This window comes from Dermochelys coriacea, chromosome 3 (assembly GCF_009764565.3).
Source record: "Dermochelys coriacea isolate rDerCor1 chromosome 3, rDerCor1.pri.v4, whole genome shotgun sequence".
NCBI lineage: Eukaryota > Metazoa > Chordata > Testudines > Dermochelyidae > Dermochelys > Dermochelys coriacea.
The window spans coordinates 190,749,925-190,772,283 of NC_050070.1; the positions used below are offsets into that span (position 1 = coordinate 190,749,925).

Genomic DNA, 22,359 nt, shown 5'->3' on the forward strand with positions numbered 1-22,359 from the left:
GAGGCCAGCCCCTAATGCTCCCTCATGACAGCAGCAGTAAGGGGGCAGCTCACTGCAGGAGAGAGAAACTCCTCAGTAGCAGGGGGCAAGAGGGGAACAAACACCAGCGGTCTGCAATAGGCCCCACCCCCAAAGTCCAGCACCAACACGTGGGGAAGGAGCCCCTGACAGCCAGCAGGGAGGGAGCAAGTAAGCATGTGCTGCTCCTTTTCAATGAGAGAGGGGGATAAGGCATTGGTGCCAGGGAGAGCAGCAGGAGATTGGGTCAGAGGTAAAGTTGTTTGGACAAATACTAAACACTGAGTAAAGTTTTCCAAAGCACCTAAATGTCTTAGGAGTCAAAGTGTTAGGCACCTAAATACCTTTGAGGATTTCTACCTAAGTCTCAAAGTCATTGGGACTTAGGTTCCCAACTTATTTAGGCTCTTTTGAAAATTGTATCTGTTATCTCTGCATTTCTCTGAGCTTTCAGACGTTTGGTTCTTTTCAGTGAAGTCTTAACTTTAAATTTCCAGGCTCTCCGCGTCATTTGCTTAAATGTTCTTTTAAGATTTCCTCTCCGCAGGTGAGGCCATGTCTACACTGGGAGCAAGCCTTTTAGCCCGGGGCCACAGACTTTCTCTTGCACTAAAAATAGCTGTGTAGACCGTACAGCTCGGGCTCGAGCTTGGGTTCTGAAGCCTGTGGGGAGTGGGAGCAGGACGGGCTTGGGATTCTGAGCTCCAACCCAAGCTCCAATGTCAAAGCAGCATCTAGACCAGAAGTGGGCAAACTATGGCCCGCAGGACTCTCCTGTCCAGCCCCTGAGCTCCTGACCCGGCAGGCTAGCCCTCGGCCCCTCCCCCGCAGCCTCAGTGCGCCGCACCACCAGCACAATGCTCTGGACAGCTGGACAGTGCAGCTGCAGAGCTGTGGCCTAACCTGGTGCTCTAGGCAGCGTGGCTGTAGCGCCACCAGGCACCGGTGCATTAGGCAGTGCAATAAGGGAACGGGGGGGCTGAATAGAGGGCAGGGGAGTTCGGGGCCTGTGGTTAGGGGTTGGGGGTGTGGATAGGCGTCAGGGCAGTCAGAGGGCAGGGAACAGGGGGGTTGGATGGGGCAGGGGTCCCACAGGGCAGTCAGGAATGATGGGGGGGGGTGTTGGATGAGGTGGCATGGGGCAGTTAGGGTGAGGGGTCCAGGAGTGGTCAGGGGACAGGAAGCAGGGGGTGGTGGATGGGGCAGGAGTCCCGGGGGGCCGACGGGGTTGGATGGGGCAGAAGTCCTGGGGGAGCCCTCGGGGTGAGAAGCAGGGGGGTTGGATAGGAGGTGGGGGCCAGGCCATGCCTGGATGTTTGGGGAGACTCCACTTCCCCTAACCAGCCTTCCATACAATTTTGGAAACCTGATGTGGCCCTTGGGCCAAAAAGTTTGCCCACCCCTGATCTAGACAGCTAGTTTTAGAGTGCTAGCATGAGCCTCGCTAGTACAAGTCTGTGGATTGGGGCTGGATGTTTTGCTCCTAGATGCAGAATAGATATGCCCTAAGATATTGAGAGTACTTGCTATACAGCCTCAAAGCCATCCATATTTTTTATTGTAAGCTTCTCTAGCTTCCACGTTTCAAGTAAAGAAGGATGGTGTTTACAGCTAATCTAACTGCAGGTTGGACATTTAGGGTTTGTCCTCCAAGGTGCTAAGCACTGTGGCCTGATCCAGCAAAGCACTTAAGTAGGTGCTTAACTGCAAGCCCATGAATCATCTCACTGATGTCAATAGGATTGCACATGTGCTTAAAGTTAAGCCTGTGCTTAGTGCTTTTGCTGTACCACTTTGGCAGGCTTGACCATTTGAACTGCCCGCCATGTTTTTCATTCTTATAATTACCAGGCATTAATTAAGAACTGTTTCCTTTTCACAGAACCAAATATGTTTTCTCAAACTGCAATTATGCCACTGCAGAGAACTCCTGTAAGCACCGGTCAAATTCCGTCTTATTATTCCCCACCCACATGCAATTCAAATCCAATCCCACATCACCATACAAATGTGCAGGCCGTGGGACCGGTTAAGCATGATGAAGCTCTTTCTTCATGTTGGCATTCCCAGTGCTCCTCTTCATCGGGCAACACAATTAATACACAGCCACAGAACAGTTTTGTGATGGATGCACTTAACCCTAACGCACAAAACAGCAGTTCTCTCTCAGCTCTTCCTGAAAATGTTCTGAACTGGACTGATCAGAAGGATCTAAACTACTATCAAGATTTCACCAGCACAAATGGTTTAGGAGCATCAGCAATGTCACAGCAAGACATGCAGAATGTGTCTGATAGCAGCATCATGCATCAGGCTCACACCATAAATGTCACAGCACCCAGCATTGTTAACATGGAGACTGATGAAATGGGATGCATGAGCATGAACGTAGAAAAGGGATCATTTAATCAAGTTTTAAATCCAAGTGATCACAGGAGGCAAATCCATCAGGTGCCTTCTACCAGTACATCTCTAGCAGCTTCTTGTAGCTCATCTTTTAGTTCACAGTCCAACTCATTTAATTCAGCTGCGTACAATTTCCTAGACCCTCAAGTTGTGAACGAATCAAGGCCACCCAGCACTCTTATTCCAAATAATCAAAATAGTGCTTCCAATAGCCAGTACTACACGGGTGGGACCCAAGGTGAAGAAGAGCTTTTGAACTCCTTTGGAGCCACTTTAGAGGCTCTATTGCAGAGCTTCAACCACTGAGTCTCTGTTTTGCTGTCAGTCTGAAAACCAGTATCCAAAGTTTCTATCGTGGCCAGAGACAGACAATTGATATGCAATTGAATATTCATATTCATAGTTACTGCTGTGGGAGCCTGACTTTTCCTCTTGGAATGTTTATCAGGGCAACTTATTATGCACATTCCAGACTATAATTAGGGTGGCTGATCAAGGATTGATACAACAGTAAAGGCGACATTAGGGAATAGAGTTTGGGAATTTGTACGTCAAAAGAATCCCATATAATTTTTTTAAAGTGTTGGAAAGGGGTAGTGAAGGGGGCTGCTAGGTGCTAAAGACCTCCTGCGCTCAGCAGAAGCTCACCCCTGGAAACGTATCTTCAGAGGGGCCAAGTTTATATAATTTAAGGGAAAGAACTAGCTGGAAACAAACAGGTGTTGCTCCATACAAAATTAATATAAACTTGCTAAATAACAAACCCAGGAATTGTCCTGCTGGTGCACAGCAGTGGCCCATTTAGTCCCCTTAATATTTTCTTCTTACGTGACAGCGCTATCTCAACATTTTTTATATATACATTTTTATTGCTAAACTTAGCTTATGCACTGATCTTTTTTACATTTATATGTTCACTCTGTTTGCTTGTAAAGCAAATTTATTCTTAAAAATGGTAATGACTATGTCATTGTTAGGTCTATTTAAAAAATATTAGAATGTTCCCTGGAATTCTTAAATAGTGCAGCTATGGTGTGACATGAATTGTTGAACAAAGAAGCAAAACTGTTTTGCACTGTTCTCTAGGTATTGTTTTGTTTTTGTTTTTACTCTAATGTACTGGATGCTTTATGAATGGTAGCAGGGGATTGGTTCTGTAAGGAATACACTTCTGGGGGTTTCAGTTTGTTTTGAATTTCATAAAATATATTGGGTCAAATCCTCTTACATGCACCTCCTTTCTGGTGACTTTGGGCTAGTTGAGAAGCTGGCTACCGAAACACAAGCAGTTGAGTCCCCTTGCTGAGGAGAGTCCTGGGTGCCATAAAGCTAGCATTGCAACCTCTGCACCCCCTACTTCTAGCTCCTGGCATCACAGGGGGAAAGGGAAGGTGTGGCCAAAACATGCTGTGCTCTGGGCACCCAGAATCATTCCACGCTGCTAATTAGGATCCCCATGTGCACCCTGAATGAGGGGCTGTGCCCTATTCTCTTAGCCCCATAGGTTGTCAAGCCTAACTCGGGCAGCTGTGAGGATCTAGCCCATAAATGATATTTCTTTGTGGGGTTTTGGGGTTATCTTGTTTTGGTTTTTATAGCATCAAGTTCTCTAATCAGACTCATTCACTTTTTTTAAAGCTATTTAAACTGTCTCTTCCGCTGCCAAAGGCATCACTAAACTTTTAAAACTCATATAAGTCTATTTACTGACTGGAGAACAGATCTTACTGACTCCCAGATGCAATAATAAATAAATCCGATTCAGAGCAATAATTTGAAGGGCATAGGTCAGGGGTTTTCAACCTGTGGTCTGCAGACCTGCAAACTAGGTCAAAGGGCTGGCCTTCAATATGGGGAGATCAACACTGCTGCAATTGATGCAGAGGGTCGATTTAGCAGGTGTAGTAAAGACTTGCTAAATCGACGACGGAGTGCTCTCCAGTCAACCCTAGCACTCCACCTCTTGGAACAGAGTAAGGGCAGTCGACTGGAGAGCGTCTATGGTCAGCTCAGTGAAGACACTGGGGTATGTTGACTCCAGCTTTGTTATTCACATAGCTGGAGCAGCGTAACTTGGGTTGACTTACCCCGGTAGTGAAGACAAGCCTTAAGATTTCCAAAGGGGGACCGCACCTCTATTGGAAATTTTTTAGGGGTCCCACAAATGGAAAAAAGGTTGAAAGCCACTGGTGTAGGTGCTTATGCACCTTCAGTCGTAATGCTCAATACAGGGCAGGTGTGTGAATTTCTGCAGATATTTTTAGATTGTGTTATCAGGGCTGTCCCTAGGCATACACGGCTATGTGGGCTGGCTGTGGCTGGAATCCTCTGTTCTCCAGCCCCTTGCCTGTGCTGGGCCAGCGGGCTTCTCCCCACCCCCTCCCTTCCTCCTCAGCTGGCCAGCTGAGGATCCAGCCTCCAGCTCTACTGGCGCACTGCTGCCCAGAGTGGAGTCCTTCCCTGGACCCTGCCTACCTGCACAGCCTGGTCTCCGGGGGGACTGGGTTGGGGCCAGGATGGGAGGAATGAAACTTCCACATGGGGGGGCTGGGACTTAAAGTGACAGTGTGCTCATTGTCTCTCACACTTCCCTAACACACCCGCAGTCTGACTGTCACACCCCCATACACTCTGCCTCTCACGAGTCACTCTCAATACAGATTTTCTCTTACACACGCAGTCACATGCACATACACATGTATTGTTATTACTGCTTGGTACTTCCGTCAAAAAGCTCATGGTGAGTGGCTGCGGGAGGGCCATGGGCTCTGGCAAGATGCAGCCCCCATGTGACAGCGCGAAACCTGCCTTGAGCCATTGCCACAGCGTCCAAAGCATGGTGTGTGTCAGCAATGGGGGGGAGGTTCTGGGGGGGTCTGTGGGCAGGAGTGGTGGCTGTGCCACCTCAACACACTGGGTCAGCGGTGCTGGCTGAGGGCCGCCTTCAGTAGAGCATAGGGGCTCTAGTCTAATAATACTGTGTTGGGCCCCGTAAACCCTAAGGACGGCCCTGTGTATTATATATGCAGCTGGAGCTTGGACAGGTGCTTCCTATAAATCTAATGTGAGAGGAGCTGCAATGTGCTAGTTGTCAGCATTTTTGCAATACTTTTAAAATAGAGGGACCAAGCAGCATTTTTTCATGTGATTTGTAGGTATAATAACCAAACAGAGCATGACTGAGGAAATATAAAGCTTGAAAAATGTGTTCAATCAATTTCTTTAAAGTTCTCAATTAACATTTTAGTAACTTTTTTTTATTTCAAAAATTCTTTGCTACAATTTTTTATTGTGTATAATTAAATATTTTAATTCACCTCTCTGTTTTCCTTTTTGGCTCCAAGATAAGTTGGTTTTGTGTTTATACTCTGTCCCCATAGACAATTCAAGAACATTAGATTGAAAAAAAGATCGGATCCTAACAGTTATTCAGCCCCTCCAATACTCCTTGACTTAAATGAGGCTACTCATGTGAGGCCCCAAAAGCTTAAATCAGCTTGAGACGTTTTTTGTTTTGTTCATATTTAGTAAATTTATTTTTAAGGCATTTTCCATGGCTGAGTATCATTGGCTAGTGGGAAGCCTAAAGTGACTTGTACACTAACAGCATCTCTACGTAGCTTTTTGCATTGATTGCCTAAATTGGTAGAAAAACAAATTTAGTTAAATCAGCATGCCACCATAGTGTATAGGCAGTTACAATGCAAAGATGTTTGTTGGTATAGCTACAAATATGAATACCTTTACTAAACCTACCAGTTTAGTTAGTCATGCAAAATCTCTGTGTAGGCCTAAGGCCTACTTTCTAAAAAATGACTCGTGATATTTTTGCAGGGGCTCAGTTGTTGGGTGTCCTTGACACCTTCAAGAAGCCTGTGTTTCAGAGGGCAGCTGCACAGCTATTGTTTGAAATGTAAGATCCAGGGGACATTTCACTTAGAGTAGTGAATAGTAGGGATGATGCGCTCTAGATTTACCACACATTACCCACTCTAGTTATTTTAGCATACCTTTTTCTTCTGCTTTATGGGAGTTGATCCTACAAATCCTTATTCCCACACCAAGTCCTGTTGAGTTAAATGAACCATCACACAAGTGTAAGAATGTTCAATACTGGGCTAAATGTCAGTTTTCTTATTGGCTGCCCTAGTTCCTATGACCTTTGAGGGACAACAGTGCCCCACATTAGATTCTGAACAGAATAGCCGATTCTAAAAAGCTATATGTTTTGTTAGGAAAGATTAAGTTTAGGGCACATGGGGAAAATGAGTACTTTTAGTGATGCCTAGAGTTCCTTCTGAGTCAATGTTAATAACTTTTTACACACACTAAGCTGTCTGTCTTTGGGCTGAAATGTTGCAATGTATGAAACAACTTTTGTTTTCATTCTTTGCATAGTTCCTTTCAGTGTGTTACATTTCTGATCTGATAAGTTTCTATAATAGACTAAATCCTGCTCCCTTTATTCACACAAGCCATCACCTTAATTCAGTGACGCTACTTGAAAGGGTAAAGTTAAGTAAGTTTTGCTCTGATGTTGTTTTTAAAATAAAAGTATATTTTAGTTCCAGTTCTGTAATGTAAATTACACACACACACACACAGGCTGAAGGAGAGAAGGGTTTATTTTCTTGTTAAACCTGCAGATTTTAACAAAGTTGCAAAACAAATTACATAAACTTTTCAAAATTTTCTTTATATTTTGTGATCACTTTCACTACATAGTCAATGAACATGATTGGATGGTTACATGTATAGGCACCTTAGCCACCAGCTTAGTTTCATGTGCATTATACTCAGAGGTGAAAGTAAGCCTGTACAGCATACCGGTAAGAAAGTGGCTGCTGGTACACAGCCGCCTGTATGGGCAGGGCCGCTGATTGGGGGGGCAAAAGCAGCTGCCCTGGGGCCCAGCGATTTAAAAGGGCCCAGGGCTCCAGCTGCTGGCACGGTAGTTGCCAGGAGCCCAGTGGCGATTTAAAGGACCCAGGGTTCCTGGCCACCACTGGCATGGTAGCAACAGCAGGAACCCCAGGCCCTTTAAATCGGCGGTGTGGGCCGAGCAGTGCTGACTGGGGAAGTCTGGCCCTGGCCTCAGCCCCACCCCTTCCGGGGGCCCAGAGGCGCCCCCCCACACCTTGCCCAGGACCCCTGCTACTCTGTGTACCAGTAAGTCCGTTAAGTTACTTTCACTCCCCATGCAGATGTATTGGGGAACGCCCTGTCTTGATTCAGGATCTTTGGGAGCTCTGCAGATGCATGGAAGGGAGATTAGACCCTATAATTTAAAATAGCTCTTACAATCTCATCATCCAGCTATACTCTAGCTCTAAATGGTGTCTTCATTGCTCCCATAGCACAAGCTATATTGGAGAGAATGGTGACCAGAGTGTTTTTCTGTACTAAGACAGCACTAGCAGTGTGCTCTCTTTTTTGTTTGTTTTTGTTTTGCCTTGTTAGCTTTGTAACAGATAGGAGGGGCTGTTGTGTGATATCTGCTATGTCTATTCCTGCTAATTTTTCCCTATAGATTTTGGAATTTAGAAATCATTATCAATAGGTTCTTTCAAGAAATCAAGACAATTACACTGGGTTTCTCTTTTGCGCATTCAATTTCTTATGTTTTCCATCATTCACATTGTCTCCTTTCTTAGTGTTAGATGATCATTTATGTGAACAGTTACAAAGACAACTACTGCTGGAAGCGTTTGCTCATAGTTACTTTTATATTAGAAACAAAATCTGTAGCCTAAATTATGCTCTTGATTCTAGAAAGAAACAGAAATGTACTTTTAAACTCCTGCATCTATGTTTACATGTTGTAGATAGTGGAGAAGAGGAACTAATTTAATGAGTCTTTCCTGACGGAAAGTGGGCACAGTCCACCCAACGGTTCCTCCCCCCACCCCCACCACATAAAAAAATAGCAATGTGTCTTGCAGAATACCTGTCATATTTCTGAAACATTTTAAGAAAAAGCCTCTTTAATAATTCCAAATCCCCTTAATTTCTTCCTGAATCTGTGTTCATCTTTTTTTTTTTGTGCTTCATAGGAGTAGAAACAGCTCTATGATGCACTCACTCAATCTTGATTTCATCAAATATAGCAAGATGTGTTGTAAGGCAATCCTCTTAATTTGTGATTTGGGTTACAACTTGTGAGGCCATTTCACACTCGCATATTAAAGTGGGGGCTCATTAATTTACACACAAGTTTTCATATGCTTCTAGCTTCAGCTACAGTGGCAAATCTGGGCCTTGTGATTCACCACTGGTAGCCCAGACCGGACACACATGTTTTTGCTGACATAAAAATGCCAGAAAACCACATACACTACAGCTTCACCATTTCTACTGCAGGTAGAGCCATAGGGGTAGTGAATTAGCTGTCTTTCTGTAGATTAAACCTTTTCTATACTTCATGCTAAAATTCTATCATGACTTAGAACTTTTTATCTGTCTTGCACTTTTTGTATAGGAAGTGGGATGTGGTGTAAACCTGCAACTCTTTATCCTGCCACGCAAAATGTAACACAAACAGATGGCTACTTTTACGGCTCTTTTGCAGAGGAACTTGGACCTGCCAGTATTATGCTAAAGAAGTAGCATAATAAAATTAATCAATGAACATAGTAAGTATAGCCTAGGGCTGATAAAAAAAAAAAATCAATTAAAACTGTTTTTCTGATGGAAAATGGAGTTTTCAACTAGATGAAATTTTTCAGAAAAAACTGGCTACTTTCTGTGGGAATTTTCAGCTTATGTCAAGAAAAACCTCAACATGTTTGTCAGCTAAAACCCCAAATATTTCAATTCAGTACTGCCACTATGGTACCTCAAAGAGTTGTAGTTCAGGCACCTCATGTCCCCACTCTCCTTCATGTTGTGGCTTCCCCAGCCAGACTACATCTCATGCTGCATATGGGGGCTCAGCAAGAGGGGAGACATGGGTGATGTAGGCTGGTCAGGGCCCTGGCCTACAGAAGAGAATAGGAGTATGAGGTACCTGACCTACAACTCCCATGAGGCACCTCCTGAATTTCTGAACTGAATTTTTGGGTATAGTCACCCCCTCCCCCTACAATAGTCAAAATCCAACCAGCACTAGTACATATACATGGGGCAAATATTGTAGGCCAGATTCTGCTGCCCCTACTCATGCTGAGCAGTACCTCACTCCAGGAGCAGTCCCACTGATTTCAGAATTCCATATTAACTGAGAATTGTCAGGATCAGACTAGAACAAATTCTTTATATGAATAGTCTTTGTTGTACTTAGGATCAGGCTATTAGACTGCTGATCTGGGAAGTGGTACAAACATCTAGATAAGATTATGCTTATGGTATCTGATACAAATGTGTCTACATTTTTTTTCTGGTTAGGAACAAAATTAGATATATGGTATGTGTGGTTTCATGGAGGGGAACTTCTCTTTTCAATCAAAGGGTTTCAAACAGTATTCAGGAAAGCATATTTGGTATATCTTGCAAAGATCAGGGTTTGGACATCTCTCTAAATATTTTTTTTAAAAGAAACCATTTACTACTATTAATACATCAGCCTGTCAGAGACCCCTTTACATGGGATGGTAATTTATTTACAATAAGGCTGCAAATTAATTGAACAAGCATCAACTGATCCTGAGTTTTTAAGCCAATTAAAAAAACCTGACAGATCAACATGATCCAAATGTTCAACAGAAATATTTTGCAGGGGATAAACAAGTTATCATATGGTACACAGTTCAATTTGTTGTCAGCTCCTGATAAGAGAGTCAAGTCACTCTTCTTCTTCCCAGCTTGAAAGACTCTAATCATTCAGGGTTGGAGGCCAATCAACATCAACAGACTAAAAGAGAAAGGGGGTTGGGGGTGGAAAGCAAAATCACTAGATCAGGAGAGCTGGTGTTTTAGAAAAGACTTGCCACTAGCGCATTCTGCATATTAACAAAAGAATAACTTTAATACAAAAGGGGAACAAATTCTTAAAAAGACATGGCAAAGCAGCATAACACAAGAAGAAGAACAGGAGTACTTGTGGCACCTTAGAGCCTAACAAATTTATTAGAGCATAAGCTTTCGTGGGCTACAGCCCACTTCATCAGATGTATAGAATGGAACATATAGTAAAAAAAAACCACACACACACGGTGGAAGTTGCCATACAAACTGTAAGAGGCTAATTAACTAAGATGAGCTATTATCAGCAGGAGAAAAAAACTTTTGTAGTGATAATCAAGTTGACAAGAAGGTGTGAGGATACTTAACATGGGGAAATAGATTCAATATGTGTAATGACCCAGCCACTCCCAGTCTCTATTCAAACCGAAGTTAATGGTATCTAATGGTATATTAATTCAAGCTCAGCAGTTTCTCATTGGAGTCTGTTTTTGAAGCTTTTCTGTTGCAAAATTGCCACCCTTAAGTCTTTTACTGAGTGGCCAGAGAGGTTGAAGTGTTCTCCTACCGGTTTTTGAATGTTAGGAATCCTGATGCAGATTTGTGTCCACTTATTCTTTTGCGTAGAGACTGTCCATTTTGGCCAATGTACATGGCAAAGGGGCATTGCTGGCACATGATGGCATATATCACATTGAACGAGTCCCTGCTGATGTGGCTAATGTGATAGAGATCTTATAGGTGTTTGTCTCTATCTGAGGGATTGGAGCAAATGCGGTTGTATCTTTAGAGCTTGCCTGTAGACAATGGATCGTGTGGTGGGTCCTGGATGGAAGCTGGAGGCATGTAGGTAAGTATAGCAGTCAGTGGGTTTCCGGTATAGGGTGGTGTTTATGTGACCATCGCTTATTAGCACGGTAATGTCCAGGAAATGTACCGCTGTGTGGATTGGTCTAGGCTGAGGTTGATGGTGGGATGGAAATTGTTGAAATCCTGGTGGAATTCCTCAAGGGCTTCTTTTCCATGGGTCCAGATGATGAAGATGTCATCAATGTATTCTACTTGCGCTACATCAGAGGACCTAATCACATTAGCCACTCCATCAGGGGCTCGTTCAGCTGCACATCTACCAATGTGATATATGCCATCTGTGCTAGCAGTGCCCCTCTGCCATGTACATTGGCCAAACCAGACAGTCTCTATGCAAAAGAATAAATGGACATAAATCTGACATCAGGAATCCTAACATTCAAAAACTGGAAGGAGAGCACTTCAACCGCTCTGGCCACTCAGTAAAAGACTTAAGGGTGGCAATTTTGCAACAGAAAAGCTTCAAAAACAGATTCCAACAAGAAACTGCTGAGCTTGAATTAATATGCAAACTAGATACCATTAACTTGGGTTTGAATAGAGACTGGGAGTGGCTGGGTCATTACACATATTGAATCTATTTCCCCATGTTAAGTATCCTCACACCTTCTTGTCAACTTGTCTACAATACATACCTTCTTGTCAACTTGTCTTGTCTAAATGGGCCATCTTGATTATTACTACAAAAATTTTTTTCTCCTGCTAATAGCAGCTCATCTTAATTAATTAGCCTCTTACAGTTTGTATGGCAACTTCCACCTTCTCTGTGTGTGTGTGTGTGTGTGTGTATGTATGTATAGAATGCATAGAATGGAACAGTAAGAAGATAGATCTATCTTCTTACTGTTCCATTCTATGCATCTGATGAAGTGGGCTGTAGCCCACGAAAGCTTATGCTCTAATAAATCTGTTGGTCTCTAAGACACCACAAGTACTCCTGTTCTTTTTGCGGATACAGATTAACACGGTTGCTACTCTGAAACAAGAAGAAGATGGAGTGAGCTAGTACATAGGGGCATGGGGTATCTGCATTTCTCTGGTGGCCCATATGCTTCTGCAGAGTATACACCTGCATTTTGAAAAAGCCAAAAAGCTTTTAACCTTTACAGTTTACACTAGGCTTTTCTAAGTGTGACCTCATGCAGTGATGTTGGTCTGAGGCTGCAGCCAGCCAGCTCTAAACAGTATTTCAGGCTGATTGGGGTGAGTTAAATATAATTAATAACTATTGTTATTGCTGATCAATACAGCAGAAACATCCAGCTTTTATGGGATTGAGGATGGAGTTTGGAACTGTGGGCAGTGTTTGAGTAAAGTCTGATCACTCCCCAAATACGACTCCTCAACACGTATAGTTCATTCAAAAAATAAGGTGGCTGATTTTATGTAGGTCAGATGATTAAGTCATCATTACTTCTGGTCAAAATGCACAAATTATATTTGACACATACTTTATTAGCTGCACGTCTAACAAGTAATGGAATCAGGATTATTCTTCTTCCTGGCCTCACAGAGGCCCCGTTGCCAATTCCCTTTGGGTGTAAACTTGTTACCAGCTCTGCTCCCGAAGCAGCACATCCGTCACTAATGAAGCATCAGGCATTTGTCAAGTAGGGGTCACAATGATGGCACATTAAACACCCTGGCTTCAAGATTGCCTAAATTAATCATACCTACTCCTTACCTAATCTACATCTTCATAAAAAGATTAGGTTCTTGGGCTAGGCTAAAATCCATTATTAGTAAAATGACTAATTATTTTCAAGTCCCCAGCCATCTTTCATAGTTGTGGGCAATAATTGCACTGACACCATTCAGCGAGAGCACAATGCTTATCAACTGCAGTCTAGCATTAGTTGCTCATGTTCAGCAGTTGTCTTTGTAGGCTCCTTCTCACCCACTCCCCTTTACAGGGATACAGTTAGCAAAGATAAAATCCTGATGCTGGCAGCCTCATATTAAAAAAAGTATTAAACTGCAGCCATTTGTTTAAATATTAAATCCAAGCCAATGCTGTTCTCTGCAGTTAAAAATGTTAGGAAAGCAGAATCCCCACAGTATCAGTAACTTTTTACAATTATATTTCAGCAATTCCATTTGAAATTCCAGAAACCAAATAACTTATTTTAGTCCGTTTTCTTAAGTACATTTACAATATATGTAGTCAGATAACAATACTCATTATGACACTAGAATTAAAAATTTGTAGCACGCGTGTAGTTCCTCAAACATGTCTGGGTGAAATCCTGGCTGCACTGCGGGCAGCAGCCAAACTCCTACTAATTTCAATGACACCAGGAATTCATTTATAATTTAAAAGATTTGTTATCAGGATTCTAAACAGACAACTGGGTGTATTTATTCTGTGACAGAGCCTTAAGAATTTGGAATCAGATAACTTAAGTCATTTTCTATTTCCTTCTTTTCTTTTTTAATGTGAAATTAGTGATCATGCCTGATTTTTAATACTTGCAAAATCTTCCCTTCATCCTAAGATCTGGTACAGCCCAGGCTTCCTCCCATACTCTGCCCTACCAATATGTCTAACTCCTGATTTGCAGGGACCATCTTTTGGTACAAGAAAAATTTAGTCTTCATGCCCATTTGCTATCGGGGTAATGAGACTGTAATATGGATAGGTGTCAATTAGAAACCAAGCTGAGGCTACCAGCAAGGAGTCAGATGTTATCCAGTGTTGCATTTGAATCAGTGGCATTGATAGAAAAGGTTACATTTCTCTTATTTCTGATGCAGCCCTACTTTTCAGAAGTTCTGTTAAAGGGAGAGGGTATGGCACACTTAATACACAGAGCAAAACTCCCTATTGCTAAACTACACTCCACCATGCACTGATGAACATTATAAAGCCAGTGTTTTAATAAGCATGATATATCCAGGAGACCCTTCTCCAGGTAAGCAGATTCCTGCTCCAGTGGTGAGCCCCGAAGACGTCAGTGAAGGACATCTATGACATCATCGGAGCATATGGCTCAATGATGTGTTTAAAATTTTAATGATTATTTTGTATTAACATCATATTTTGCATTAATGGCAGTAAGGATTGTTAATTAGGCCAAAGCAAGAAAGTTTATACATACAGCTTATGGGCTTGTCTACACAAGGCATAATTCCAGAATACCTATCCTGATCAACTCCATGTGTGGATGCTCTTATTTTGGAATAAGACTGCCTTATTCCAAAGGAGCCTAATCCATTTTGCAATAGTTAATCTGCTTTAAATTCATACTGTACCTTATTTTGGATTATTTTTCATGTGTAGACAAACCCTTACAAATGCATTTGCTTTGCTGACCACAAGATAGGATATATTACAGGGGAGGACAAACTTACTGACCCTCCGAGCTGCATATGACAATCTTCAGAAGTTCGAGAACCGGGGTGCACCTGCTCGGGCTCTGGGCTTCCCCACTCCCTGCAGGACTGTCTCATGGCTTCAGCACCCTGGGAGGTGCCTTCAGCAGGAGTGGGGTTTCAGCCCCGAGCCCTGGAAGTCCCGAATCCCAGCACACATGCCCCGCCAGGCTGAATCTCCAAGACCTCCCTCTTCACTGGGCAGAAGCCAGAAGCAATGTGGGGGGACGGGATGTGGAGTCATATCCTCCCCCCACCCTGATTTTTTCATAGCAGCTGCTGGAACCAGCAAGCTGGGAGCTGCGGCCGGCTATGGGGAGAGTCAGCGGCCTCTCCCTGCAGCTCCCAGCTGTTTGCCACTGCCCCTCCACGCAGAGCTAACACTTGGGAGCTGCAGGGAGGGGCCACTGAGGGTAAGGGAGTCATACCTGCTGGCATGATTCAAGGGCACCAGTCATCTCCGGCAGAAGCCCCTAGCCCCACCACTGTGCTGCAGAGCAGTAGCCCTAAGCTCTCCGCCCACACCAGTCTGGTAGGTGGAGAATGGGCGTCCATGGGGGGGGGGGGCTCCACGAGCCACACTTTAACTGTAAAAGAGCCACATGTGGCTCACAAGCCGCCGTTTGGCCATCCTGATATATTATGAACAGTTTACCTCTACATCCAGCTCCAGAATGTCAGCAGTTCTCTTAAGTAGGAAGCCAATATTGGGTTTTGTTCTTCCAAAATCGCCGTGTACAAATTCTTTAATGTAACTAGATCTTGCTTAAGGAAAAGTAAGTGTGGGCCTTGCGTGGCCGGAGCTGATTAATGTAGAAAGGTGAAAAGGATATGGCAAAAAACACAAAGCAGAAATACCAAAATCTATTTCTGTTCCTCATCCAAGATACAGTGTAAGTGGTTTGAAAAATCAGTTGTGGGAGCTGTTGCCATCTTTAGCTTTTGGGATCTAGCTCTAAAGTTGAAAGCTACCATACCTCACAATCCATCCTTTTGTTTGTTTTAAACTGGGTAGTGACATTTTGCTAAATTCTAAACCCATTACAGTAAGTAGCAACCGATACTACATACCAATATTCAGTCATTAGAACAGTTTCATTTAAAAAATGCTATATAACTATTTTTCAGATAATAAATGAGTGAGTCATACTGATAACTTTCCTTAAACAGACTCTTAAAACCTAAGTGTTAGGCAAATATTAAAACATAAAAACAAATACATTTAACCCAGGATCTAACAAACTCACAAATACAAATTAATTACATATCTTGAACCTCCCCCAGGCCCTCCATTGCATCTAGGGCAGAAGTGGGAAAACTACAGCCCGCGAGATGGTCCTACCCAGCCCCTGAGCTCCCAGCTGGGGAGGCTCGCCCCCGGTTCCTCTCCCGCTGCCCCCCTTCCTCCACAGTGGCACCGCTGCGTGGGCAGAGCTCTGGGCAGCGGGGCTGCGCACTCCTGCAGGGTAGCACAGCAGCGTGTCTGGCTCCGTCCGAGCGGTGCAGCTGCCAGACATGCTGCTCTGAGTGGCACAGTAAGGGGGCAGGGGGGTTGGATAGGGCGTGGGAGTCCCAGGGAGCCTGTCGGGGGCGGGGGTGTGGATAGGGGTTGGGCAGTCAGAGGACGGGGGGGTTGGATAGGGGGTGGGGTCCCGGGGTCCCAGGAAGCAGCTGTCAGGGGACAAGGAGCAGGGGGAGTTGGATGGGCTGGGGGCTTTGAGGGGGGCAGTCAGGTGGTGGGAAGTAGGAGGCGGTGGACAGGGGACGGGGGCCAGGCTGTTTGGGGAGGCACAACCTTCCCTACCTGGCCCTCCATACAGTTTTGCAACCCCGATGTGGCCCTCAGGCCAAAAAGTTTGCCCACCCCTGTCTAGGGGATGAAACACATTTCCGCTGATTCAGTGGAAGCTGGAATAGGACTCTTGGTATTCACACAGTGTTTGGAGGCCAGTATAAGAACTAGAACCAAGAGGATGGATTAAAAAGTGTTTTTCAGGCAAAACTGAGAATTTTTTAACACATCCATTCAGAATACACAGCATATTTATAATGCTACTACCCAAATCATCTGAAAAGTACTATTGGCCATGTCTGATACTTAACTTCAATACTGACAGGTTTTAAAAGAAAACAAAAAAAACTGAGTGTTTAGGGTATACTATGGATGTAGAGCCAAATGCTGCCCTCAAATCACCACTGAAGACTTCAGTGAAAATACAGGCAAAAATACTCAGCAATTGGCATATAACATGCACAAATCTTTATCCCAGTCTAGAATATGCCAAAGGCTTGCAACACTCCATTTTTAAATTACAGATAAAGGGCCTGAAATCTGTATATATCTATACATTTGTTGCTCTCCTGTATCTTGAAAATAATGAGGGGCTTTTTTTTGTTACGAAGCAAAACAAAGTATACCAATTGCATTTCTGAGCTTGTAACTTGTACATTTCAGCTCAAAGCAAACTTTAAAAAAACCCTTAAAACCCCATATATGAACTGCTGAAAAATCAGGGGTTTATAATACACAGACTACACTAGCACTTGCAAAAGAAAACACCATCTGTCTGACCATGATAACAATACACTATTTCTAAAATCGATCATGCAGTAGGTCTAAAGGATACGTCCCTGCCTGAGTTTTCAGATGCAGGCGAAAGTGATGGTCATCTATGTACTCGGATTTCATGGTATGAATGACACGAGATCTTACAGCTAAAGGCCTTCTGTGAAGAACCCGCAGAGGTGTTTTTTGATCAATCTTTAATTCCTGTTGGAGAATTTAAAACAAATAAAGAACTGTCCAACACAGTGCACAAACAAAATTAACACATATATAGCTTTTTCTTTTCATACAAGACAATTTTTAACAACATATTCTGGTAGTTGAAGGATCTTCTGAGAAGTGTTTCTTCTTTCAGTCTTCCTCCAAGTATATCAAAGAAAAAAAGGAGGCAGCTATCTTTTAAAGTCTTATTGGGAAGGCCTCAGGTTGATACAAGCTAGTGGAACCACAAATGCAGAGGCATAATAACCTTGAAATCTCCATAGTCTCTGGCTGAAATAACTCCAGGATTTACAAACTCAATGAGAGCCTCAGGGCACTCTCAAAAAATTAAAGGCTTTTGTGTAAACGGCATCCCACCCTCCACAAATAAGAATTAGAAAGCAGAGCTGAGACGACCAAAGATTTCATCACATTTCTTTAAAGAGCTTTCCTCTACAAAAAGAGGCATTGATTTGAGAAGCATCTTTTTCTAGTGTGATAAAAAAAAATGTTGAGCACCAATTGTCCTCATGGATTTTAATACTTCAAGCCAAAACACACAAATTTTGGAGTAAAAACTAAGTAACAGTCGTCTCTACTTGAGAATGCTCTTGCTATCAGACTCTTAGGCCAATGTTCCAACACTACAAAACCTGAACACAGAAATGGGAATTCTACCAGCCAGTAGATCTCAACACAATGTGTCTCACCGACTGACACATGGTCCTTATTCGACCACTACATTCTCTTTACTTCAAAATACTTGTGTCAGACCTTTGGGTTGCATGATTTTGCACTGCCATCTGAACGTGGATTTATTTGCTGTGACTGTCACCAAAGTGACTTTAACTGGGGCTGGACAAAACAAGGGGAAGAGGGATAGCTCAGTGGTTTGAGCATTGGCCTACTAAACTCAGGGTTGTGAGTTCAATCTTGAGGGGACCATTTAGGGATTGGTCCTGTTTTGACCAGGAGATTGAATTAGATGACCTCCTGAGGTCCCTTCCAACCCTGATATTCTATGATAAGCTGTAGCTGCTAGGTCTGTTTTAACCTCCTCCTCTGTTTTGCTCATCTACCCTTCGCAATTTTGAGACGGCACGAAGAGCACTTGGGTAGAGAGACTTCCACCTCCAGAAGCACTTTGTGCTGTCTGTTAATTGGCACATCATCTGTCTCTGAGTAGGCTAATAACTGGTCATCCTGGGTGAAGGAGAAGCACAGCAACAGTGACTGTGTGGTAAGAAAGAGTAGACTTAACAGCATAAGAGGAATGGCAAATGGGAGAGTGGATACAATAAGCCCTAGAATAAAAGGGTGCGAGGAACCCATGAGCAATAAAACACGATGAGAGAGAAAAAGAGAGACACATGCACTACCTACCAAGAGACAGGTGCTCTATAAAAGCAAGAAAAATACAGATACCTTCATATCATCTAGAAGTGCAATATCTTCCTTCTCTATTGCTTTATCTGTCCATATTAAGGCACTGTAGGTCTTTGTCTTTTCCTCCTCTCCTTCTTTCATATGTCCAATGGCCTCTCTAAACAAAAGAAATGAATCACACATAAGCATAACTACAGAGCTATGTAAATGAAGATGTTTAGAGCTGTATAAATGAGGATGTTTGCAGAATTCCCAAAGTATTATTTTGAAATCCCTTGCCAGAGACAGTAAATACTGACCTGGTGACAAGCTGTAAATCTCGAACTTTTATTTTGTCTGAAGAGTTAATTTTCTGTGATGTCAGAAAAGGAGTTAGTTAGCAAAGCTGTCCTGTTACAAAAGTACATGTGCTTTATGATTTTCATGAAGTGCAAATGATTTACCTGCTGAAGTTCCTTCATTTCCATGGCAGTAAAATGTATTCTATGAGGATTCACAAGCTCAATTGCAAAGGGCCTTCCTGGCAACATGCACAGAGTCATAAAACATAAAAACATGTTGTTCTAAATTAATGTTTGGATTTATGCATTAAGGTCGGAAGGTGTGAAAAATGTGTCTACTCTTATGCACACACATATGAGGTTTGAGGTTTTCAGAGACATGGCCATCAGATGGAAGGAAAGTAACAAGGGACATTTTTTGGCTACTAAACCTAAGTATTATCAGTAAGTGCAAATTACTGCTTCCCAGAAGACATCTTGTACAAGTCTGTTCTAATTAAAATATAAAATAAGAAAAAAGTTAATTAGCTTATTTTCTGTCACCTACAGCAATGCCCAGGTGCAAGATGATGTTAAATCCAGCTCCCTCAACTAAACATCTGTTGAAATGGCTGCACTTTCTGTGCTCTGGGCCAGCGCTGATCCCAGGATACGAAATGCCTGGAATTATATCACAAATCAGCCAGCGTCTGGTACACCTCATTATTGATTTTTACTCTTTTTGCTACAGTTGTTTCAGTGTAGCTGAAAGCTATTGGAAGTATTAGCATAGCTGATTAAAGGAGCTACATCCAGAAAGTGAAATGATCATCTTGAAAGAGCAACAGGCATTTTTCTAACTAAAAGATGCAAAAGAGAATTACATAATAGAAAACAATATATTTATTAATGTGACATAAATGGATTCAAATGAGGAAATGCAAGATAGAACATTTATAACAAGTCATGGATTTCTAAATGTTTGTATTTGTGTAGCCAAGAAGATTATGGTGAGGTCTATTCTCTCACACAGCATTCTTTTTATGAAATAATATCAGTCTGTGTGTCTAAGTAAATACGTTAGTAAAGTTATTGAGAGAATGTTTCAAAGTAGCATTTGTGTTGCAAGCTAGTTTTCCATTTACAAACAGCAAAATGTGTCTGAGTAGCTCCAAGACACCATTTTGTTCAGTTTGACTTTAATCAAGGGACATTCCAACCTTACCACTGCCTAGCGTTCTCACATCCACATCTTCTCTTCCCGAGGATGAAAAATTAAAACCTTTAAAAACAAATATGAACAGAGAATGAGAGATTTTACCTTTAAATTTTTTAATCAAAGCTTTCTCAGCTTGTTTGTAGAAAAAGAAGAAAAGCTGTTTAAAGTGATTTTAAAATGTAGCCTGTACTCTATTTTAATAAAACTGGAGAAAGTCACTGTCTCATCCCTCGAACAAAGACTTCCTAGTTCCTCTGCCTGAATGAGGGACATCACAACCTTGAGAAAGTTTGAAAGAGCTATTTAATCCTAAAAGGAATCCCACTCGCTGCTAATCTCTACTCCTTTTCTTACCCAGATGGAGTTAAACACCTAAAGGTTGTGATTAAACTAAATCTGATACTCCAGCCTTTTGTTGTCCCCTCATGCCGTGACTCTTATCCTAAACACACTCATGAGCTTCCCAAGATTTCAGCAAGATTCCTCACCTCTGAAGCTATTTGTCTGTTAGCCATACACTTGGCCAGAAGGGGAAGGGAACTTCAGGTGCCACCTGCAGGAATAGACTTATTTTTTCTCTCTCAAGGTATGGTAAGGATTAGATTGGTACTTAACTTCCTACTGATCCCTTCCTCAGTTAACCTTGCCCAGGAGCAGTCACACCTCCATCCCCCTTAGGAAGAACATGTTAAAAATTCACACTCTGGATATGACAGTAGCTTTGTGGAACTGTCTCAAGAGAACCCTGGAGGCCACATAAACGGGACATCTCTCTTCATTGTGTATGGGGTTTCCTCGACTTCCACTGCCAAGTGAGTGAGGGACAGAAGCAGTGAGGCCTACCCAGCCATCTCCATCAACCATCGGGATACTTACTAGTTCTATCAGGTCACTAACCACATCAGCAGCAGAAAGGGGAAGGTGATCCCTTGCTTGAGTTCTGCAAGCTACCAGTTGGAGCAGCCCTTCATACCTTTTCTTACTCACAGGCCAGTGTAGACAGCAGCTGTGGGAGTTCTGCATGCTGAAATCAGGTGCCCCTCAGTACCTGCCCTAATAGTATGCTGTGATTACTACTTTGGGATTTTCCCAGTGTCCATTCTGACATATACAACTGCGGGGGAAAAGGAATTTTGCTAATTTCGAATTAGTGCCTAATGGTCACTAATCCTGAGTCTGGTGGCCAAGAAATGGACAATAAGCACCCCTCCCTTACAGATAAATTCCTATTTAATTGATTAGTGTTTAGGCAGTTGATCTCTATGCACATCAGAAAGGCAGTGAAACAAGACCAAGAGAAAAGAGTCAAGGTAGGTATTCCGGAACACTTGAGACAGAAGCAATTAATAAACAAGGCTATCCAGCTGGGAGTATGAGGATCCGCAGCTCTAGAACCTGCTGCATGCACACCACCTCCCAGCAGCTCTGGCAGAGCAGCTATCAACAGGCTGTGAGCCTTGCAGGCCCAAGCACCATAGGATGTGCTGCTCACAGAAGGCCTGATTGGCAGTGCTTCCAGGGTCCCTGATGGGTCCAGGTGCAAGAATTAAGCCTGGAGGAGACACCAAGAATCTGTCTGTGCAACTAGGTGGATCCCCAGCAAGCTGCTACGACAGACCCTGCTCCTTTATCTTCCTCTGATTCCTGGCTTCTGACACCCAGCTCCAACCCTTGGCTCCAGATCAACCCGCAAGATCTAAAGGTAGAGGAGGCCTGGGATTACTTTAAATCAAAGCTGCAGAAGCTATTGGAAGCCTGTATCCCAAGAAAGGGGAAAAAATTCATAGGAAGGAGTTGTAGACCAAGCTGGATGAGCAAGCATCTTAGAGAGGTGATTAAGAAGAAGCAGAAAGCATACAGGGAGTGGAAGATGGGAGGGATCAGCAAGGAAAGCTACCTAATTGAGGTCAGAACATGTAGAGATAAAGTGAGACAGGCTAAAAGTCGAGTAGAGTTGGACCTTGCAAAGGGAATTAAAACCAATAGTAAAAGGTTCTATAGCCATATAAATAAGAAGAAAACTAAGAAAGAAGAAGTTGGGCCGCTTAACACTGAGGATGGAGTGGAGGTTAAAGATAATCTAGGCATGGCCCAATATCTAAACAAATACTTTGCCTCAGTCTTTAATAAGGCTAAAGAGGATCTTAGGGATAATGGTAGCA

General features: G+C 43.0%; 2 protein-coding genes across 14 annotated transcripts in view; one reads left to right on the top strand and one right to left on the bottom strand.

Moving 5' to 3' along the window:
• The window catches only part of REL (REL proto-oncogene, NF-kB subunit), a 45,270-nt gene extending 36,170 nt beyond the window's left edge, over positions 1 to 9,100 (top strand). For both annotated transcript variants that reach the window (XM_038396712.2, XM_038396713.2), the window contains exon 10: positions 1,901 to 9,100. In XM_038396712.2, the coding sequence (XP_038252640.1) occupies positions 1,901 to 2,730 (830 nt within the window). In that variant the 3' untranslated portion in view covers positions 2,731 to 9,100. The remainder of the gene's footprint in view (positions 1 to 1,900) is intronic.
• Positions 1 to 22,359, bottom strand: part of PUS10 (pseudouridine synthase 10) — a 97,018-nt gene that overhangs the window by 285 nt on the left and 74,374 nt on the right. For 10 of the 12 annotated variants that reach the window (XM_038396716.2, XM_038396715.2, XM_043511959.1 and 7 more), the window contains 7 exons: positions 20,204 to 20,260; positions 19,162 to 19,238; positions 19,018 to 19,070; positions 18,758 to 18,875; positions 17,193 to 17,335; positions 15,221 to 15,320; positions 7,823 to 10,273 (listed from right to left, as the gene is read on the bottom strand). In XM_038396716.2, the coding sequence (XP_038252644.1) occupies positions 10,235 to 10,273; positions 15,221 to 15,320; positions 17,193 to 17,335; positions 18,758 to 18,875; positions 19,018 to 19,070; positions 19,162 to 19,238; positions 20,204 to 20,260 (587 nt within the window). In that variant the 3' untranslated portion in view covers positions 7,823 to 10,234. Of the gene's footprint in view, positions 1 to 7,822; positions 10,274 to 15,220; positions 15,321 to 17,192; positions 17,568 to 18,757; positions 18,876 to 19,017; positions 19,071 to 19,161; positions 19,239 to 20,203; positions 20,261 to 22,359 lie in introns of those variants that run through there. The other 2 variants (XM_043511958.1, XM_043511962.1) reach the window with 2 other exon arrangements.